Source organism: Hippoglossus hippoglossus, chromosome 16 (genome assembly GCF_009819705.1).
Source record: "Hippoglossus hippoglossus isolate fHipHip1 chromosome 16, fHipHip1.pri, whole genome shotgun sequence".
NCBI classification, from domain to species: Eukaryota; Metazoa; Chordata; class Actinopteri; order Pleuronectiformes; family Pleuronectidae; genus Hippoglossus; species Hippoglossus hippoglossus.
In genome coordinates this window covers 12505395-12527758 of record NC_047166.1, presented here as the reverse complement: position 1 = coordinate 12527758, position 22364 = coordinate 12505395, and the positions used below count along the sequence as shown (strand labels likewise).

The 22364-nt window shown below is 41.3% G+C and overlaps 2 protein-coding genes and 1 long non-coding RNA gene across 7 annotated transcripts; 1 reads left to right on the top strand and 2 right to left on the bottom strand.

The window, feature by feature from the left end:
- The first annotated feature begins 1373 nt into the window (after positions 1-1373).
- LOC117776684 (NF-kappa-B inhibitor delta) lies at positions 1374-9073 on the top strand. 2 transcript variants are annotated; one of them, XM_034610830.1, is made up of 12 exons: positions 1374-1504; positions 3882-4018; positions 4132-4165; positions 5388-5581; positions 5661-5842; positions 6521-6626; positions 6717-6863; positions 6951-7002; positions 7112-7269; positions 7539-7652; positions 7760-7924; positions 8035-9073. In XM_034610830.1, the coding sequence occupies exons 1-12, from the start codon at positions 1489-1491 to the stop codon at positions 8104-8106; spliced, it is 1377 nt and encodes a 458-aa protein (XP_034466721.1). In that variant the 5' UTR covers positions 1374-1488; the 3' UTR covers positions 8107-9073. The 2 variants fall into 2 exon arrangements, with proteins under 2 accessions (XP_034466721.1, XP_034466720.1); XM_034610829.1 differs by having other exon boundaries at positions 5658-5842.
- A 1114-nt stretch (positions 9074-10187) lies between these two features.
- On the bottom strand, positions 10188-12525 carry LOC117776683. The gene is made up of 4 exons (XR_004616479.1): positions 12215-12525; positions 11411-11446; positions 10367-10404; positions 10188-10237 (listed from the first exon to the last, which is right to left on the bottom strand). It is a non-coding gene; the product is annotated as an uncharacterized LOC117776683 (long non-coding RNA).
- Positions 12526-13108: 583 nt separating this feature from the next.
- Positions 13109-22163, bottom strand: LOC117776682 (FXYD domain-containing ion transport regulator 6-like). 4 transcript variants are annotated; one of them, XM_034610825.1, is made up of 10 exons: positions 21915-22152; positions 19836-19892; positions 19665-19691; positions 17624-17647; positions 17352-17375; positions 15919-15993; positions 14078-14114; positions 13585-13622; positions 13467-13500; positions 13109-13375 (listed from the first exon to the last, which is right to left on the bottom strand). In XM_034610825.1, the coding sequence occupies exons 2-9, from the start codon at positions 19885-19887 to the stop codon at positions 13496-13498; spliced, it is 282 nt and encodes a 93-aa protein (XP_034466716.1). In that variant the 5' UTR covers positions 19888-19892; positions 21915-22152; the 3' UTR covers positions 13109-13375; positions 13467-13495. The 4 variants fall into 4 exon arrangements, with proteins under 4 accessions (XP_034466716.1, XP_034466715.1, XP_034466719.1 ...); XM_034610824.1 differs by having other exon boundaries at positions 19836-19895; positions 21915-22147; XM_034610828.1 differs by lacking the exon at positions 19665-19691 and having other exon boundaries at positions 21915-22163.
- Between the last annotated feature and the right edge of the window lie 201 nt (positions 22164-22364).

Sequence of the window (22364 nt, the reverse complement as noted above, 5' to 3'; positions counted from 1 at the left end):
AGTCATTTGGTAAAAAGACATTTAATCATTGTGTTCCAACATCAAGTTGTTTTTGAGGTGACACAGAAGTTCCTGTGAAGCTGCAGGGCTTTTACCTTTAGCTAAGAGGAAATACACTTAATTAAAGAAAAATCTGAGAGCATATTAAACCAAACTATCAAAATTCAAAATACAGCTTGGAACCTATGTTTTTCTCAAGTTTCAATGTTAATTTGCACTATTATTGAAACTTTGCTCTCATTAAAACAAAAAAAAATCATCAACACTATGTATGTAAATATAAGTAAATATCCTAATGTTGGATTTAAAAAACGAAGTTTTGGAGTGTTTATGGATTTTCAGAAAGTTAACTATTAAATTGTGTTCAACACTATGTTGCTATTTTATTGTGGTTATTTACTCCTCTATCTATTGTTTTTTTCTATCTATCCACATTGATATTTAAAACATTACATATTTATGTATTCAATGATATTCAATATTACAACCAGGACTAAAGGCATTTAATGCATATACTGACTGACCAAAGTACAATTAATCTTAAACTTATACTAATATTTCACAAAAGAAACATGTGATCATTTTATAACATTTGATTCTTACTATACAAAAAACTAACAATGAACTAGTTGAAATTTGTAAAAATTACTTCAGCCTTGAATAAATACAACATTAAAATGTTACCTACACTTTATAATGTCAAATATAATAGTAGAAACTGGACATTTAATGCTTAAACAATACAAATTCTGATTAAATTGAGTGTAGTTCTAACTAAATTTGAATGCAGAACTTTAACTTGCAATGAAGTTTACAATGCAACAATAATGCAACAATACACTGTGTTGTTGTACATGGTATTAAACCAGAAATAAACTGTAATATTAAGTTTAAAGCAAGCAACGTGTACAAAAATCTGTAATGTACTGCCAGAAGTCTACAGTAAAATCAAGAAAAAACAGCAAAGGTGTTATTACAGAAACATTGATTATTGATGTAAAATTTACAGAAAACTACTGGTAACCCTGCAGCTATATATATATATATATATATATATATATATATATATACATACTATTGTCATATATATATATGACAATAGTATTGTATTGTATTGCTACCTAAATTGAATTATCTGAACACTTATTTAAGATTTACTTAGAATTACTGATTGTTGCTATCACCACATCTCTCTTTATTTTCTCTCTCTCTCTCTCTCCCCCCCCCCCCTGAGTTCCGTGTTACTCAGTACTCTGTCAGGCTCTGGTTTGTCATATGTGTGGCTTCCCCTGAGGGCGTGCCACAGCTGGGGGAGCGGTGATGGGGAACAACAAGCAGTGTAGGTGAGACAACAAGCCAGACGCACACTTCAGAGCATCACAGAGCATCACAGAGCATCACAGAGCATCACTGTGGGAATCACTTGATCCAGATTGGCGGCTCAGAAAACGACCTGTTGAAAACTTCAAGGCAAAACCCGTTTCTGACATGCACTTTGACAAATGTGAGTATTTGGGCTTAACATTTTTCACTGGCATCATATTATCTCTGTTTTCACTGAGTTGTATATTGAATGGTTTGACAGTAAAGATGGCAGCTCCATTCATCCATCCACGATGACAGCTTAAACTTAGACTTTCACTTGAACTGATACTTTAATTTAAAGTCACTGCAGTTATGGACAATATAGATCACTGTACTTGGCATGGCAGCCTTAGAATGAAAACTTGAATTTCGATTGTGAGGTATTTTCTACTAGTGAGAGTGTGCATCCAGTCATTTCACTGAAAAGTTCATGTAATATCTTAGTTTTTATTGACTGAAAGTACAATTCGGGTGAATCCAAGAGACACAGCATCATCGGGGGAAACCCTGACACACCTCCGCACCTTCTTCTCCCTTGTTTTCATTTCCCCTTTTTTGTTCATTAATACCAGTCCAGTGATCTGTGTGAAGTGACGACTTGACTTTCTTTGCCGGGCCTCCTCCGCCACAGTAAATATTTTTGTCGTGTGCACTGGGTCTGTTAAACCACAAAATGAGGAAGCTGCACTTCACTGCTTCTTTCTTTCTCAGAGGGCCGAGCCAAATGTGAACGGTTGTTGGAATCCCCAACCTCCCACGCACATGACTCAATGTCCAGGGGTTTCCACAGCCGCTATTTGAATAGGGCACAGAATAGCCCCAAGCAGTAGGTGGGCAGTGCAAGCAAAAGATCTAAGTGCATGTGGGCTAAGTTGACCTACTCCTGGACAAGCTTTAAAAAAACATTTCCTGACATCTAGTTTCACTCAGCTGATGTGTCAGAGCCATCTGTAAAGTGTTGAGCAAATTCCATCATCTGGTAATTCACTCAGTTACTCTTTAGAGGTGACAGAATGACATCATCTGCATCATCAAAAGGCCAAAGGTGGATTTTTATATAAAGATCAAATGAGTCAGGGTTGAGTAACACATAGTAACACCTCATGAACTTGAAAATTAAACTTGGCGGCACTGAAATGTTCTGACTGAAGTCTTGTATTCTCCAAAATCTGCCCTTTTTACGTTGTGAGGTCAATAGGGTTTATTGTTCAGGTTTTTCAGCTCAGAGCCAAAGCGAAAGAAGTGGCCAACCGGAGCCTTCACAACCATGAACTCACATTTCTCTCTCACGGTTTGAATTTGCATATATATATATATTATATCTTTGTATTTGCTGTGTTGCTCACCACAGCAGACATCACTCAAACAGTTAAAACAAAAAGAGAAACAGACAAAAGAAGGTGTCATGAACCTGCCCCCCAGGCACTAGAAAGCACAAGGCAGAAACACGTGTTGAGGTGACGTGCCTGTCAAACACCAAAGGCAGGAAGATGTGGTTTGCGTTTCTGTTTGCGTAACGGAGCGCTGCAGAAAGATGTCATAGAAAATAAGCGGTGGCAATCCCAGTGTGTCTGAATGGCCACATAATCTGGGTTCCTAATGGAGGAGGTTGTTTTTTTGGTTATCTCTGTGCTCAGGTTCCACAGACATGGGTGGAAAATCATGGTGTCTTTCACGTGTGGGGTGAAGTTGTGATGTGGTCACATCATGTCAGCTGGAAACCGACAAATTCTGTTTTGTGATGTGTTTTTCCTGTTTTTCTAATTTCCTTTACCTGCTCAATGGAAATGAATTCACAGGGGAAAAGTACTCATAAAGGATTTGATGTACTTTGTTTGAAGGTGAGCAGAAACATGTTGCCATGGAGAAAGTGAGCAGGCTGTATCATCCATCTGATGACAAGTCAGCTGACACTCAAAGTAAAGCTAAGCCTTTCTTGATAAACACATGTATTCCAGTGAGAGGGAACAAGAGACTCATCCACAATCTATGATCTAGTTAATTACTACAAAAAGAGGAAGCTCACTTCTCAATGAAAGATCCACGTCTGTCTACATATCATTAGAGACTTTAATACATTTTCTGCTGACTGGATAAAAAAGTTTGTGTTTATTAATATTATTATTATTATTATTATGTAGGATGAGGGACATAGCTTTTTCTAGAGCTGAAACAATTACTGTAGTCTCTGAAAATTATCAATATTTGAATAATAACTATAATTTGTATACAATATATAATTATATTTTTCAAACAAAAACACATTTTCTGAAAGTATTTACCAAAGAATTAGTTAATTTAATAGAATCTATATATTGTTAGTCCCATGACAGTTTCATGAGCAAAATTCTTGATCTCAGACCAAAACCAAACACATTTACTTAGTTTTAATCTAGCTCTGATCTCGACGACTGTTTTAATCATTTTATAATCTTTTACTTTATTTATATATTTTTTAACTCTTTTATTAAATTATTATTCTTATTGCGCTCCAATGTCTTCCTCTGTAATTTCAGCACCAAAGGAGAAGCCGTGTTGCACTCTGCCCACAGTGAAGAAGCTCTTGGAGGAGAAGAGGAGGCGTGAGTCGTCGTCTGTGTCACCGTCCTGCTCTGCAGCGAGCACAAGTCCTGGTCCATCAAACACTGTGACAGTAAGTCATCAAACAGAGGGGCTCTGCATCTAAATAATAATAAACACATATTTATATAATAATAACACAGTAAAAATGTGGTTACTCATCATTTCTTCTGTTCTCTCTGCCAGCAGTTGTCCTCGCCAGAAGTATTTACCTGTACAGGTAAGAGCTGGTGAACGTATACACAACTGTCTGTTTTATTGATATTTTTCTTATTACCTATTAAAAACACCAAAACTAATAATAAATGAATTCCAATATGTTTATTTACGTGTTGAGCTAAAGCCTCAGATAGAGTCCAGCCTATAATCAACTGGACAATTAAACACCTCATGTTCTTCAGCACGTTCAACAAGAAATCAGAGAATGGATACTTTGAGGTTCACATCAGAGTATAACTGTGTTACAGCATTTTAAAAGTGATGGAGACGCTCACATTTAATATACATAGTTTTCTTCTCAAACTGAATGAGTTGAGCCTGGTGATAGTAGATGTATTTATGTCAAAACACTTAAGGTCTGGACCTGCGTGGTATCCCTCTGTGTCATAAAACTCAGATATTGTCCGATATTGTATATATAGTTAGTTACAAAGTTGCTCACTCTGACATTTTTCTTCATTTTGATGAACACGGGCATTCCAGTTTATTTTGAGCAATTTCCAAAAAAGACACTTCTGCTGCTGTAAATACTCACCAATGCACCACATCCCCATCAGAAAATAGTCCCCAAGTTGTACTTTTGTTGAGGTATTTGCCAAAATCTACAGTGGCCAAGTTTGTATTCATGACCTGTTTATTATAAATGAGTTTAGGAACAGTATGTTATGTTGACTACGCTTTGTGTTTCCCTGCTTGCATTTATATTTAAAACTTTTTCTTCTTTTTTTTTTACTTCATTGCTGTTTAACTTGACCAGGACTCCCTGGCTCTTTTAATGGGACTCTCTGAAAAGAACAGAAAACACAGACCACTCAGAGCATTTTTCACTTCAAGTCCCATTCAAACAGAGCATCTCTATCATTCAAACATCCCATTCACACACAGCTGACAGGGGCAATTTGTGGGCCGGCGTCTTGAGAGAAGAGGAATCCTGCACACTGTCCTGTCCAGCAAAAAAAAAAACTTCATTACGTTTTTTAAGTACAGGACAGTATGTGGGATTCCTCTTCTCTCACCTGCATGTGCTTTTCTCCTCCGCACCTGTCCACTGTATTTTTGACGGTGTGCATTGGCCTTGTCAGTGTTTTGGGGCCGGTGTCTTGCCCATGGACACTTGGACTGGAGCAGACAACCCGCTCCACCTGCTGAGCCACAGCGGCCTCACATAGTGTTGAGTGTAAGTGTGTGAATATCACAGGCTCAGTCTAGGCTTTTCATTCTAGGTGCATCATCAAGCAGCTACTCAGACATGGCAGTGAGCTTTGGGCAGTGGACCCCAGTAGCAGAGCCGACACTCAGTTACTATGGCAGCCATCCAGGACCCAGCTTCGCTCCAGCCTTCAGCCACGCCATGTCGTCGGAATACAGCACACAGCAGCAGCTCCCAGGATTTGTAGACACAATGACTCAGACATACGTAAGTAGACTCCCATCGTCATGACCCTCCAACTGACATGTTGTATTCAAGTTGGCCTTAATCATATTGTTTTTAGCAGGATTGCCAGATGCCAGTGGCAGATCCCACTTTGGCTTCATCTTGGTCACCTCTGGGTCTGAGTCAGAACACACAGATGAGTTTCGGTTCGTCGATGGACGCCACCAAACTGGAAGAGGCCAGGATGCTGCTCAGCGGGATGGATTACAGCAGAACCACTGGGCAGGACGAAGACGGAGACACGTGAGTGGAATACGCGAGTTTCAGAATGTGGGTCTGAGTTTGTCTGTGACTGAACCCCCCCAAAATAATAACAGTAACAGTGCAAACACACACACACACACACTCTCTCAGGCAATCACAGTAACACTGATGGTACACACGTATACACACAATCGTACTAACACTGATGGTACACACGCACACACGTATACACACACACACACACACACTCAGGCAATCACAGTCACACTGGTAGTTCGAACGTGTACACACATACACACACGATAATCACACTGATGGTACACACATGCACACATATGTACATACACGTACAAACACACACACACTAAGACAATCACACTCATACTGATGGCACACATTTATACACACACACACACACACTGAACTCTGCTGACATCACTGTGTTGTGTAAACGTGCACACATTATTTACTTCGGTTAGAGTTTCGTTTTCAGTCGTGATTTAAAGCGAGAGCCACATGCTCAGACATGTGATCCTGGCAAGATTAAGACAAACCAAAGAAGGTGATGAGTCAGCCCCTCGCGCTCGATGATTAGAAGTACAGCTAAAAATGGAAAACAGAATTCAACTGTGAATGGGAAAAGTGTGGGTTGGAATTACCAGCATCCTTTTCCAGCCTCATTTATAACTAATTTATCATGTGCTCCTGTCCTGTCAGCATCCTGCACATCTACACTGCCAAGGGACTCAGGGAGTGTGCCTTTGCTGCTGCAGAGCGGCTGAGGGAGGTGGGGAGGCTGGATGCCAAAGAACACAAGGGAAAGGTATGGAAATATACACGAGCTTCCACAGTGTGCAAAATGCTCTTTTGGCTCCAGTAAATAAAAAATTGTATCATCAATGTGTTTGTGCAGACTGCTTTACTGGTGGCAGTGACCGCAAACCAGCCGGATATTGTACAAGATTTATTGTCACTGGGAACGGACATCAATGCTTGTGACGTTAATGGACAAACTGCCCTGCATCTGGCCGTCCACTATGGCCTCCCTGAGGTTCTGCAGGTAAAGCACCAGTACGACTGGATCACTGTGGCATCAGATGTGTTATACTGAACGCACGTTAATGATATATATATATATATTTCTCAGGCTGTTCTGTCCAGCAGACCTGCCGTCAACCTGGAGGCCTGCAATTTTGAAGGTGATTTTATGTTTTGTTTTTTGTTTCTATTTGTTAACCAACAGGGAAGTTGTGTTAAGGTGACCGTGCATTATAGGTCAAAACGTTAATGTCTTCTCCTTTGCCTCAGGTATGACTCCTCTGCACTGTGCAGCCATTTCTCACAGTGCCACCATGAAGGCTTTGTCCACCACCGGTCTGGCGGACGTCGGTCTTCAGAGCAAGGCGGCGGAGAAGCTCTCCTGTGTGGAGATGCTGCTGAGTGCTGGGGCGTCCCTGTGCAGCCAGGTACAGTGCAGACCTCCCTTTCCTGAAAGTCACATGAGCTGAGCAGATGACAGGATGATTACAGAGGCATCAAAGTCCAAATGCTAAACCCTGACCTTTCAGTGAATATACAGTTCATGCCGGGGAAGTGCCCAGGTTTTATCTCAGTGTGATGATTTCGTAATGCAGGCCGTTTCCCCTCCCAATTCTCTTTTTTGTTTTCCCTTCAATTTGACTTGTGGTTTCAGTGTGTTTTTTTCCCCCTGTCACTTTCAATTCTCCTCTTCCAGGAAATCAAAAGTAACAAGACTGTGCTGCACTTGGCTGTGAAGGAGGGGAACATCGATCTGGTGCGTTATCTGCTGGTTCCCCCGCCCAACATCAAAGACTTTGTCAACATGAAAGTGAGTTCCACTCAGATGTGGATTCTATACACGCATGTGTTTGTACAAAGAAATACTGGACACACAAACAGTCTGAGTAATGCTGCGTTTTCTTTCTTTTGCCATAGGCGCATGGTCACACAGCTTTACACATGGCCGCTGGTCTCCATGGTAACCCCCACCAAGAGGAGATCCTGCGGCTGCTGCTGAGGAGAGGAGCTGATCCCAGCATCCGCAACCTGGAAAACGACCAGCCGGCTCACCTGCTGCAGAGCGGCCCCCAGGGAGAGCAGGTGAGCCGCCCCCCTCATTTTAACAGCCACTTCTGCACCGAGCAGAGTCCTTCTCTTTTCATATTTATCACCTCTCATTCATTATCAACTCAATGTCTTTTCATTTCCAGCTCAAGCTGATGCTGAAGAAACGGAGCGCCTCCTCCCGTCGACGCTACATGTCCTTGCAGGACCAGGAATGATTTAAACCACTTGTAATCCTCGTTTGGAGGGAATGAGAATGTTTCCTCTGTTGAGAAGGGGATTTACACTTTATTGTTTGGAGGTTCTGGGAGTCCCTGGCCAATAAGTTGTTAACGAACCAGTTTGGCAAATTAATCCCGTGATATAATTCACATTGGATTTGACAAACGATGCTTTAACGCATCAAGCCTAAATTACCTGTGATTTAGTGTCTGTAAGCATGTCATGCTTTATTTATTTCTCTACACACAGGCTTTGAGTATTCATGTGTAGGTGAAGCACTTCATTCCAAAACAAGATTTCCTCCATCAAGCCTTTTCACAAGATGCTCCTGCTAAAAGGTGTGACTAACAGAGACATTATAATTCATCTGTTAGTCATTGTGATACTTCACATTTTGAAAGAAAACATTTTTTATCTGAAGGTGCTGTGAAAGGTGGAGTAACATTCATTTTCTGATCAGGCCACACTCCCAGTTTTATGTTGATTTCTGTGAAATCGTTGGTATGAGCCCCCCGGGGACCATGTTCCTGAAACCCCTCTGACGCTCCTGTCAAAACCCCACCATCATGATAAGTTCTCATATTGATACACTGAGTGATGGTTTCAGTTTCAGTCAGCATGTGTGCTTATGTTAAGAATGCGTGTGCTATAAAAAATGAGAATAACCGATCATGTAATTTAATGTTCTGTCCGTATGCATCATACTTCACGTGGTATCATTTTCTTAATGGAAGAAAAGAAACTTTACTGTGTAAAACTGTTTCTGAATGTGGAAACCGAATGAATGAAGAATGTTTTCTTTCTCATCACAGTTGCACGAGTAAGTGCAGTGAATATCTGTACTTTCTCGTCATGAGTCATGAATAAAAGCCTGATAACACTGTGTGTAAAGTTCCATCTGATTGTTTTGATCTTCAGAATGGAAAATACGCCGCCCCGCCACAGAGTGTCTACGCCAGTTATTTACACTCTGTGATTTTAAATCATCCCTGACCTTTGTTGCCATGACAATCAACCTGAGTCATAGGCGAAATTAGGTTTTACATCTGAGTGTAATTTCAGTTATGAATAATTCCTGAGCTGTCTCTCAACAGTGTGTCATCTCTGTTATTAGACATGCTGTGAATTCCTGTGAAGCAAAACAAATATCAGTTTAATTGGAAAAATGAATCATGATATTTTCTCATTTCTCTCATTCATATCAAACCAGATGATTAAAGGCTCTGTTAAAACTGTGTTGAGTAGACAAGAGCTTTATTTGAAACACTGGTCTCATTGTATTGGCTTTAAGTTCTCAAACCTTAATACTATGCTTATACTAAAACATAAAAACAAACATTTTAAATACACATTTTCTTTTATATTTTTCAAAACATCTCCCAAATAATACATTGCTCTTCTTTTGCATCAAGTTATTATGGCCGCTGCTTCATTTTAGCCAGGTAATTTTACAACATTTGATTTGTTCTTGTCATTAGTTTCTTCATTCTGCCATTAATTATTGCTTTTCTGGAAGTAGATATAAACAGAAATAAAGGAAAAATAAAGGTAAAAGACAATTGTTACAATTTATTGAAGCATGCAGTTCATAGGTCCTTGATAATGACCAAGTCTGTATATATATATTCATGCTCTTTATTTTACTGTCAGGAATAGAGACAATAATTGTTGCTTCTGTCTTTCTGAATATGCATATGAGTTTTTGTGTGTGCATATATTCATGTTTCTACTGCTTATAGTACCAACAATCACACAACACTGAGCAAAGTATACAAAAAGTTTTTTTGTACATTTCTGCAGCATTAAGAGAGGAGGCATCCAGGGCAGGGAGAGGAGAAGCTGTGGGAGGAGCTGTGGGAGGAGCTGTTCGTCAGATATCCCACTGGTTCAGTGAGGAAGCATCAGAAAACCCTGTTTATTGATCATCCAGCTGACAGAGGTATATGAGCCATAAAAGGAATGACCGTTGACAACAAGTGTGTGTTTGTGTGTGTGTGTGTGTGTGTGTGTGTGTGTGTGTGTGTGTGTGTGTGAGTGTGTGTGAGAGAGAGAGTGTGTGTGTGTGTGTGTTAGCTGGCATGCTTTCTCTCTTTCAAGTCTATATTTACTATACAGTTTGAGGAGGAACTGCAAAAGAAAAAGAAACAAAAGACATTAGTACATTTTAAAGCAAATAATAACAATAATAATAATAATAATAATAATAATAATAATAATAATGACCTGAAACGCCCGCCTGCAGTTAAGTGAACTTACCCTCTGTCTTTGGAATCTGAGTCCCAGACGAGCTGGAGCTGAAAATACAAATAAGAAGAATTAGTAAATATTTTCCTTAGTATCCTATTTTCAATTTCATCTTTATTACTGATAATCAAACACTGGCTCTGCAGTTTGAAGCCTGTGGCCACAACTTCAACTCGGGGGGGGGGGGGGGGGGGGTTGCGTTTAATCAAGTGCCTCCATCATCAGGATTTCAGGAGTCAGTTGAAGCCACAGGATTCTGAGTCAGACGATCAATAACCATAAATCAATATCCAGTTTTTATTTGTCATCCGGCTCAAACAGCAGCTAGTTGTTCTTCCTCTCTGGCCATTCAAGCAACATGCGACCAGCCTGTGAATACCCACGGCCACACACTCACTGCCAACACATGAGCAGTGTGACGCATACCTTTTACTCAAATGCTTTTTCAAGAACTACCACAGAGTTATGGGGAATGTGAAAGCACTGCCCACGTGTGGCTTGTCATGTGTAGTTGTGTGTAATCTCTAATGTGTGTTTCAGGGTTGTGTTATTGCAGAACAAGGGGGGAATAGGCATTAAGAGAAGATGCATCCAGGGGAGGGGAGAGGAAAAGCTGTGGGAAACTCAGCATTAGTCACATGAGCACACTGGTTGTGTTTCCCCCTTCAAGTCAGAATCATACAGCATGCACAGGCGGGTCGTCCACATGTCTTACTTGGATGAGGGTTTTACACATTTAGTGAATTTTTTACCTGTTTGAGGAATGATAGACGAGTTAGAAATTTGATAAAGCCTCTGAATTAGAGAGATATTTAAATTAAAGTCTGAACTTACTCAGGGCTATTAAAATGCCAGAGACAAACATGACAACAGCGAGGACAACCCCTGTGGTCCGCAACGTCTCATAATCTACAGGGGGACAAAATCATTGTGAGTTTACCGCACGGACGTTCCACAGCAGCTGATGATGAACTTAACTGTAATTTAAAAAAATTTGCTGACATGTCAGACGTGGTGCTTCAGGTTTTTCGGATCAGTAAACTGTGTGAGTCTTACCGTAGTCAAAGTCACTTTGGTCTGGAAACATTGTTCCTGCAAAGACAGAATCTGGTCAGTTATAGAACAAATAAAAATAAAAGGTGTTGAGTTGGGCAGCAATAAGCTGGGTGTGATTTTTAAATCCAGCAGTAATGAACAAGGATCTGTATCTGCAGCTCCTCAACTCCTCTGGGGTACTTTTTTTTTTTTCACAACTGAGAGGCGCTCGATGCAGCATATGTGCTCAGCAGAAAAAGATGCACCACCAAAAGTGGGTTAGGGGCCAGCAGTCAAGATACAGGGATTTCCTCACAGCAGCAGTGAAGAGAGATGGAATAGTGAAATAACAGGAAATATGTTTAAGCTATTTTACGACGATAGATTTCAACACTCAGCCAATATATTGAATTATTTTGCACTAAACATGCAGCCTGTATCAGACTGTTGAGGTATCGGTCTGTCAATAATGCTGCTGAACAAATCAGTCCCAAGTGGCTGAGCTGGCAGTTTACATTCCCGCCCATGTTTTCCCTCTGCCACAAAGACGACTCAACTTCCAGAGAAACAAGTGAAATATCATTAATACTGTTCACTTGTTTATTTCAGTTAGCGTATTAAACTCTCTTTGTTAAAACACTGGTGCATGCATCAGCAGTACATTTGGCAACGATACTGCAGTCTCACTTAACTACATCAAGACAAGTATGGAAATAAAGCAATTTAATCACATATTTAATAACTACGTTTTTTTTCTCAATCTGTAGAACTTCTGTCGGATGTACTCTACGTTGAGCCCATAAAGAAAGAAAAGGATGATCAAACCTGTGGTGGCCATGATGCACAGCAGAGATGCAGCAGTCTCCCAGAGATTTAGCAGGTTGCAGATGAAGCCTGGATGTGAGAGGAGGCAGTTGGACACAACAGCACTGAACTGTGCAGTGAACCTTCAGTGTGAACTCAGCAGGGCCCTCTGGTGGCCACACCGAACAATGCATTCACAATGCTGCAGCCCCATGGTTCACTCCCCTGTGATACATCGACCAGGGTGTGGATTACATAGAGGTTTTCCACACTAGCCCAAAGACAAAAACAAATAAAAGCATAACAACAGATATCATCTCACCACAAAATAGATAAGAGAATTGAACTATTCCTATGAGCTACTGGGCACCACACAGTCTTCTGTGGTCTCGGAGTGTGAAAGTTGAGGTGAAACAGATGAATATATATTCTCATTTTCATATTTCTATGGCTCTACTATTGCTTGGAGTTTCTTACTCATAATGGTAGAATTTCTTAGAGTAACGTGTGTGCACCTGCTCAAAATGCACCAGTTCATGTGCATGTGTTTTCTTTTGTGCAGTGCAGTGGGGCTGCTCCTGCAACTGTGGGGAGAAAATAAAGCCGACATCTGCATCTTCCACCTGCCTGACTCCATACAGCAAAAAAAAACAATCTACCAATACACGGCATCGAAGAAAGACATCTGTAAAATTAAGAGTTATCATTTTTTAATAGAGTCTTCTCCGAGGGCTGCACAATGCAGCATAGATCATTCACGCTGTCACTGCTGCTAGTTACTGCTGCATGTGTAACTGAACTGTCTGCAGTGTCAGCAGAAGCAGGAGTGCAGCACAACTGCTTCCTGCACTAGTCCAGTTCTAATGGCTGAGGAAATGGAATGACGCGGTCTTTATAAAACAAGAAAAAACAAAACCTTTTCAAACATTTGCTTTATTATTTTTGCTTCAGTTTGGAAATCACAAAAAAATACAAATGAAAATCACACTATTGCCAACATAAAATTAAGTTGGTACATTATCAAATAAAATCTACTGATACAAAACATGTAAATGGGAAAAATAGAAGCATAGTAACATTGTGAAATTGACAAAAAAATAAAAGCTTCATGCGATCATGGAAAGATTGTCTTCAGCTGTGGTTGTGGTGTTTGCTGCCACCTACTGGCACTAGTGAGTAACACTGCGGAAAAGAGGAAGAAGATGATTTAAAACAATCTCCTTCAGCTTCCGTCTGCAGAAAACAGATTTACAGAGGTTTGTCAAACACTCACCAGATCTCCACTGCTCCTCGTCTCTGTGTCTAAGCTGCAGAGGTAAATTTAGATTTAGATTTGTATGGAAATGCATTTATTGAATTTGTATATATTATGAAGGAAGAGAAAAACGTACCTTTTGGAACACCTGATTCCGCATCAGGACCCTTGGATCTATACAAATATTAAGTGTTAATGAAGCAATTATGCAACTGCATTTGAAATGAATACATACATACGCAAATGTTTCAGAGGCCAATGTATTCATTTCCAATCTGTGAGAGCGAGCAGGCGAATAAAACATTTGATTTCTGTGGGGAAGCAAATCGCAGCGTGACTTCGCATGGAGTTCAACTTTGGTGAACTTTCACGTCCATTTTAACAGTTTTCCCCGGGGAACAATTCATGGATCTTAATGAAAAGAAATCAGGCACATTTATGGAACTGATTTCTATGAGTGTGTGCAGTGGCTTGATTGACTTTAAGGAGACTATTGGGCCTTGGCAGAGGTATGTACTCTACTGAGCGCCATTCTAGTTGATATATATATATATATATATATATTACAGAAAGTCCTTTATAACAGAAAGTCCTTTATAACTTTGGTTTCTGACTTCTGCTCAACTTACCGTGACTTTTCTCCTTTCGAACAGGTACATTTCCGGCCTGTTTATGGGGGGAAAACACAGGAGACATTATTATACCAGTATACGACACACAGTACTAGTCATACAAGAGGTTGCTTTGATACTACATGAATACAGTCTTTGTGCAGATAAGCCCGTCTGGGCTACGAGCCTCAGGAGGCTTTAGAAGCTCGCAGCTTAGTGGCCCCAGCTCAGGAGAACATTCACGTACCTAAATCACTGCAAAGTTCAGTTGTTGAAAGTAAAACTACAGGCGCCAGTAGTATGAAGTCAGTTAGCATTTATATTATGTGTTAGACGACAAAAGCACTTTGATATTTTAAACTCTTTTGGAAATATAGTTATAGAAGGAGGCGTAGATGAAGCTGTGTTTACTCATAACTTCAGCACGAGCCCATCACGTGCTCCATCAGGGCAGCGTCTTGGTGTTAACGCATATGAAACTAGAACAGATGTTTGTTTGCACCAATGACTCCAGTTGACCTTCATAAACCAGATCGTACAGGTTTCAGCTAACGCAGCATCGTGCACAGTATCTGCACCTGAAGTGTAAGACAAGACGGGCCCTGGCCAGAAGAGTGGCTGCTGCGAGCCAAAGAGTTGGAAAATCCCAGACCGAGCTGGTGACCTACATACTCAGGACTAAGAATAAAGCATCTTGAAAGTTAACACTCATCCTCAGATCAGCCACTTTCACACTGGTGCCAAATAATACATTGAGGATTTTCTCTGTTATGGTTCTATGTTCTGCCTCTAAGACATTTTATCTCACACTAATGAAGTTTGAAGTTTTACAACCACCCAAAAAATTAAGTTTATTTACAGATTTAATGTCATTCACTTTGGGGTTAAATAGGAATAATCTGTATTTCATTTCTGTCAAGCTAATAGTAGTGAAACTTCAATAATTACTTAATGCTACAAAATCTTGAATCGATTTTTATATCAATTCATGTCATTTCAGCCATATCTGTAAAACCCATGGGAACAAACCACGTATGTCCGGGGCCTGTGTGCACACAAACAGTCAAACGAGAATAAAAAAAGGACAAGTGTGATAATCATAAAGTGCAATCAAGTAATAAAAACACAATAAAATACAAATATACTGTTATTTAAAACAAAATATCTGAGAGCTTTATCTGCTAGTTTTTATACTTTTACCACTCACAGCTCTTCATAGTGTGCAGCTAGGAATCCACAGTGATCTAACAGAAGCAGAGTGTGTGTGTACACTTGTACTTGTGTGGACCATATTTGAGCATAGACCCTACAGAGTGAAAACATTTCGGTCGGTCCTCACTGTTTCAGAGGGTTGTTTGAGGGTTAAGACCTGGTTTTAGGTTTAGGTAAGGTATTTAGTTGTGATGGTTAAGGTAAGGGATAAGGGGCTGGCATGTGCATTATGCCTATGAGTGTCCTCACTAAGACAGAAGTAAAAGAGTGTGTTTGTGTCTGTGTGTGTGTGAATTATTCATTGGTAGGTTTTGGTTTCAGGGCTCCCCCTTGCAGTCGCAGCGTGTGTTGGCAGGTAGCGAGGAAGAACCATGGAAGGACACGGTGAGTGAGAACATGGATGATGTATAAAGAGCTGCTGTGATACACGGAGCATGAGAGCGGCGAGTGCTGAGCTTGTGCGAGAAGCCTCTGTGCTCGTCTCCCTACCAGACGTCTGAGACAAACACTGGGCGGCTTGTTTTTGCGGCAGAGTGTACATTCGGGAGACTGTGAGGTCAACTCGCACTTACTGGGATCACAGTGTGGTGAAAAACGACACTTGACATTACACATCTGCTGTGTACTTACGGAGGCAAAACACTTACTGACAATGAGAGCGATACCCAAGAGGAACAGGACCACTGCGAAAACCAGGCCACCGATTCTCAGAGATTCATAATCTGAAATGAGGAACAAGGACTCTGTAATGCTCAGTGACGTGATTAGCAGCACATGAAAGCTTTCAGCCACAAAATCCCCTGGATTCTAAAGCCTGTCGAGGCTTCTGTCAGGAATTTCACCACATTTTGAGTCAAGGGCTGCACTGCAGAGATGTCCAGCATGCCCCCTAATGGTCATGTCGGGTCATTGCAAATTCCAGTGAGCTGCAGTCACCAAAGCTGTAAAAAACATCACGGTCGACTCTGATTTTGAAGTGTCAAAGTGACGCAGGGACAAATGCAGCAAAGGAAATTTTGACTTTTATGATTCTTGAGCATAAAGGGGGATAAACTAATAAATAATTGCAAAAGAAAGAAAGAAAGAAAGAAAGAAAGCAGAGCAGGCAGCAGTAGGTTTGTTGGTTTTATATGTGGTGACTAGTTGATCAAATATTACTCTATTTATAATGCTAACATCATCGATATTTGTATCGTGAACAATATAAACCACAGCTTTGTTTACATGCATGTAACACTGTCTAGTCTTTAAACTAGAGATAAGTCAGTTAGTAATAACAACTACATGAATTTGCATGATTAAAGCAAATACACATTGAGAATATTTTCTGAATTAAAACGTTTTTTTAAATAAGGGGAAAATAAATGGAAAATGACATCCTGTAATCGACAGGGTGTTTAATTATTAGGAGGCCTGCAGAGCTAAAATCAGCCAGAAAGAAAAAAGGGTAGAGAAATATAGGAATTCTTTTGTTTAACAGCTGTTACTTCCTTTTCTCTTTTTATCCGTGTGTATATCATGTGACCCCCTCAGATATGTCTTTGTACTGCCTGAGGGGTCACAAGATATTACCATGGACCAGAAAGACATAAAAGCAACAACAACTTTACAAGGTAAGGGGAAAAACAGATTACAGTCAGTGTAAAGTAAACATTCATTTTGTGTGAAACGTTTTGGGTTGAGATCTCATGACCACCCCCCCCCCCTCAGATTTATCTCTGGAGCTCCTGTGGGCCCTGACCCCGAAGCTGGGATCAGGACAGGTCATGGTGCAGTAGGGGATGAAACCACAATTTGCTGCCCACAGAAACTGAAAGATAACAACTACGTGATTGATGGAAATTGTTCATAAAACATCAAAGCAGATGTTTCGTCCTTCTGTCAAAATCAAACTTAGAGCAGAGCGGACAGGATGAGAAGAAATCGCAGTGGGATGACTCCGGGGGTCTAAGTTTTCCATCACTTCTATAAAAAAAAACAAGTGGAAAAATGCAAACTCATCTCGACCTCCCAGATGTTTCCTGTGCAGAGGGCCGGCCATTAAAAAAAAAAAAAACAGGTTCATCTGCTCAACACTCACCGTAATTAAAAGCGCTGTCATAGTCTGGTGGAGGGAGAGAACAGAGAGAGAGAGAGAGAGAGAGAGAGAGAGAGAGGAAAAGAAATGAGAGATTTAGCCGCTGACACACTTCAGAGAGCACTTACGATATGACTGCTATTCAGCACTTTTAGAGCCTGGGCCATTCATCTATTCATTAGCCAGTGTGGTTCCAGTGTTAATTTACATGAGCACGGGGCCCAGAGTAGTATCTTAATTTGACTTTTCCCAGCTTCTTTCAGAATAATACCCACCAATGTCGTCAACTGCTGCCGAAGCTGTGAAAAGAGGGAGAAAAATCATTAGTCATAAGAAAAAGACATTCACAGGGTTTGAGTAAGTCAGCAAACTGGTGATAATGGAGAAAATTCACTCTCCAGAAGTGTGAACGCCGGCTTCAAACTCAACTACGCTGCTTTCAGACATGCGCTGAGCTCTGGATCTCCTGAAACAATCCAGAGGGGCTGCATGTGAGAACGCAAATGTATTTCCTGCCAGCCCCCTAGTAAAAACTCCAGAGAGTGTTCGAGTGAGTCCTTGTGAGGATGCAGCAGGACATTGTGCGGAGATGGTCCTGCAAGGTGAAATACATTTAGAAGATGCTGATGAAGATGTCAACTTGAGCTGCTTTCAGACATGCACTGAACTCTGCAGATCCTCTCCAGAGGAGGTGCATGTGTGAATGTAAATGTCCGAGTGAGAGCCTCCGGATTATCTGCGGAATTTCTCCAACTGACCCCCAAGTGAATCCGACGGACGAAAAATAAAAAACAAAACAAATATCCCCCCTGAAAAAGTGGCGCCAAGTCTGAATAACGCGGAGGATGTGTTGCTGTTGTGAACGCGTCCGTGTTCATGTGTGAAAGGCAAACTGGAGGTAAAGGTGAAAGGTACAATCCAATTCTCCAATCGTCACGAAAGACGAGGCGATGCGAGAGCCTTTGGAGATAAGATCTGACGGCTGTGTTGATTTGTAAACAAAAACACGTGATCTACACAGCGGAATATATATATATATATACGTCACGTCCTGCCTCCTTCCTGCCACCCCTCACCTGAATGTTCCTGACATTTTCCTGAACAATCTCCTGCTGCGTTATTCAAATGCGAAAGGCAAACTATGGAAAGTGCCCAGACCCAGTTTTCCAGACATTTTCCGGAGTTCATGTCTGAAAACCGCTTCAGTGTCAGTCATGCAGCGTTCGTCACAACTTTTACAACAAACACGGACATGTATATGTTCCACTTTCGTTAGAGTCAACAGATCTCAGCTTCTGTACGATCGTGCTCTGTGTTCGTTTGTGTCTTGTCACTAATGTGGGAAAGTCCAGACCCCTGTGCTCCGTCTCATCCCTCTGCTCCCATCTGGGAAAACACACCGGCTGCTGTGTTTCATGTTGTGTCTCCTCCACTCTTTGGGATCTTGCTACACAGCTCATTGTATTTGGTGTTAATCTGAATCATAAATCGCCCTGAACGGCAACAAAAACAACAAGAACAATTAAAAGAGACAAGTTGACTCGGTGTGATAATAAAAACACAGAGGAGTTGGGAGTGAGAACGATGTATCCCCACAGCGGCAACATTTCACATCGTTATTTTTTTTACAGCTCTATTTTAAAATACTCAACTGTGACTGTGAACGGCAGCTTAAAATGTCAGTGTGTTCCAGTATAAACACCAACAACTGAAGCTGAAGACAGTAAGAGGATAATGTGTGAAATCATTTCCAAGTGTGGGCAAACACGATGTGATCTTTGAACTTTTACAATTTATCACAGCCGCTCTACACGAGTTCAGATTAAAAGAGAAATGTTTTTAACACATGATAGGAAAAAAAATTACGACCGGTTGAAAGAAAAACTCTAAAATATGTTATATTCTCGTTTTGCCGGAGTTAACTTTCACCTTATTGTAAGTAAACAGTAGATCTGTGAAAGAAAAAAAAAAACACATTGTATAATACTGACAAGCCTCAGGACAAAAGGTCTAATGGAGAAAATAAGAAATGTGCTTGTAGAATCTGCTCAACATCAAACTGGACTGAAAAGCTGCAGCACGCACAGCCAGACTAACCAAAGATCTGCATCCACAAAGCTGGCAGCGCACATTCCTGCACCGTAAGGACATATTTACACTGCTCTGACACAGCCCTCTCTCACAGCCAAACAATGACATGGAGTGGAAAACATTCAAAATTGTAAATGATGGTGGAATTCCAACACCAGCCCAAAAAAAAAGAAAAGCTAGAGGCCATGCATTGCTGGTGACCACTTCTAATGCAGGAAAACTTACCCGACATTTCCCTGCCAAACCCTGATCCTGTTACACAGACACACAGCTGGTTTAGCACGGGGGAGACTTATAATAAAGCCACAGAGGGGAAGCTGAGCAGTGGAACCACAGAACATTTGCAAAGACGACACAAAGATCCTGAACAGACTTAGTGAAGAAAGGGAAGCTCACCGAGTGCAGGAGCCAACCAGGAGCTGAACGCCACCAACACCACGAGATCCATGGTTCCTGCTGGACAGAGACAGACAGACACACAGCGATGTGATCGTTTATGTGCTCACACTTTGGGTCATTGCTGTTTTAAAAGGGTATTGTGTCAAAGTGAAATGCAAATTTTCAACATGTGATTTACAGAAAAACCTTCAAATGCACCAACTTCCTCGGCAATTTAAAGAAACAGCCTTGTTATCAGAAAGGAACTGGTTTCACAATAAAAAAAAATGTAAAAAAACCCAGAAATGACCAGTCAGGCCATTCAAAGTTCAAGTTAGTTCCCTAGAACAGTAGATCAGAAATGGGGAAACTTGTTCAACTGAATTCTAAATTCTATTGCAGCTTTAAATGACGCTGTTGAAAGAACAGTCCGAGTCCAAAAAGCCAAATTATTGAAAAATTATTATTGTTCTATATATTTGATTGTATTTGTTTAATTTTAATTGAGTTTATGGTTAAACTGTAAAATATCAAGCCTCAAATACATTTCTTCGTTTCGATAATGGCATCTTGTGATTCATCGCCAATTATTTTTACATGTGTAAAGTGATCAGTATCAGTATTTTTTTACTCCCCAATATTGGTATCAGCCCCCGTAATTCCACATCGGTGCATCCCTGGTAGGGACACAGTAATCTTGGTTAGACGCTACATAACTGCATCACTTATATGATCAAGATCTGCATCTTGGTAACGCAGCCTCCTGACTCTGGGTGAGAGAACAGGGTCTATTTCAGACTGAGCACCTCAGAAATATGTATATGAAACATAGGAGTCAAAGGTTGGTGTTGGGTTCCACTTGAAATTTGGCCAGTGAGTTTGGAATGGTTTCTACTGTGTCATCCAATCTACTGGTGGGACACGAACCTCCTGGGCTGATTTTCTGTCTATTTATTATCTGGGACATTCTTTGAGATTCTCTTACACCCAAATGTTTACAGGCTAAGGTTCCACTACCGGACTTGTGGCTGGAGTTGCAGGGGGTCTGCACATTTAAGGACACTGCATGACCACACAGAGCTGGTTGTAGTTTCCTCAGCTCCACAGCCCCGTTGTCCCAATAAAACCACTAAATATGGTGCAGGTAGATTCAGCTTTAGCTCCACACTTGCAGAAAATCGAAGCCATGATATAAAATGCCTTTTTTATTTGCAAACTCCAAGGCCTGCGTGTGCAGAGGCTTCCCTCTGTGGCCCAGAGCAGTGCTGTGGATTCATGCATGAGGAGTGGGGGGTGTGAAGAGAAACCAACACTTCCACCCCGGAGCAGGATTAACAATAAAGACCTGCCAATCAGGTTTAATCAAACAAATACAGGCAAGAGTTTTTCGAACAAGAACCAATCCAATAATCTTGTTTGTTAGACTTCTGAGTCACGTAGTCAAGTAGAATGGGCAGAGGAGACCATGAAGCAGCACTTAAAAATCGCAATTACCATGGATTAAAATAAAGTGGGATTATCACGGAGGAGTTTGCAATAAGACAAATTGGGCTTGTTTAATTTAACCCTCATAAACATGCCCCACATATTACATTATACAAGAGTCAGCAATCCAGAATCATGAGTGTGCTGCAACATATCTTTTACAGATTGGAGTTTCCCCTCGAACAGTGCACGACGCGTCGCAGACATTGAATGCACCGCAGACTGGAGAACCCTTCACGGTCTGCTGGCAGCGATCAGTGGGGAGATGAAGCCCTCAGATGGCGTGGCATTTTCTGAGCAGGAAGGAAACACTCTGACGCCACCGGCAACCCACGGCTGAACGCGGGGGAGAAAACACGCGGGGCTGGAGCGTTTTTGTGACACAAACATAACGGTGGTTTGGTGCAATTGAACGGTCACACAGGCATTTAGAAGTTGGGGGTGGTTGGAGGTTTGTGGTTTGCAGCAGGAGCAGCAAAAAGCGCAACAACTCCACAAGACAAAGGCACACGTGGACGCTGCAGGTTTGATCGGTGTGTGGCGAACGTGTTTAAGAGGATGCATTCGCTGTCTGGAAGCTCAGAGGTGGACTTTCCCTTAAAAGGAACTTACCGCGTTTCAGCCTCCAACAAACTCCCAATGAGGACTTCTGTCCGCCCGAGCTGCGCGTAAAAGTGTCACCCTCAAGTTAAAAGAAGTCGGGAGAAAGCAAAACCTTGTCGTGTGCGTGAAAGACCAATAAAAGCACTGATTAAAAGGGAGTTATTCTGCGTTGCATTCTGTGGAGGCTGGTTCAGAAGTGTTGGTGCTCCGCTCCTCCTTGGGACTTGTCTGAGGAATGAGAGCGCGAGGAGGGGGGGGGCGGGGTTGCTGCTGCTGCTGCTGCTGCTGCTCCTGGGAGCGCACAGGAAAAACACCCTGCTGAGAGGTAAACAACAACAACTGTAAAGTAAAGTAGAGCTGCAGTCCAGTGCTGCTGAGAGGAGACTCTATTCCCACGTGGTTTGGTGCCATCACTGTGTTTAATACTCGTCAAATCACGCTCACTTCCTCCAAAAGACG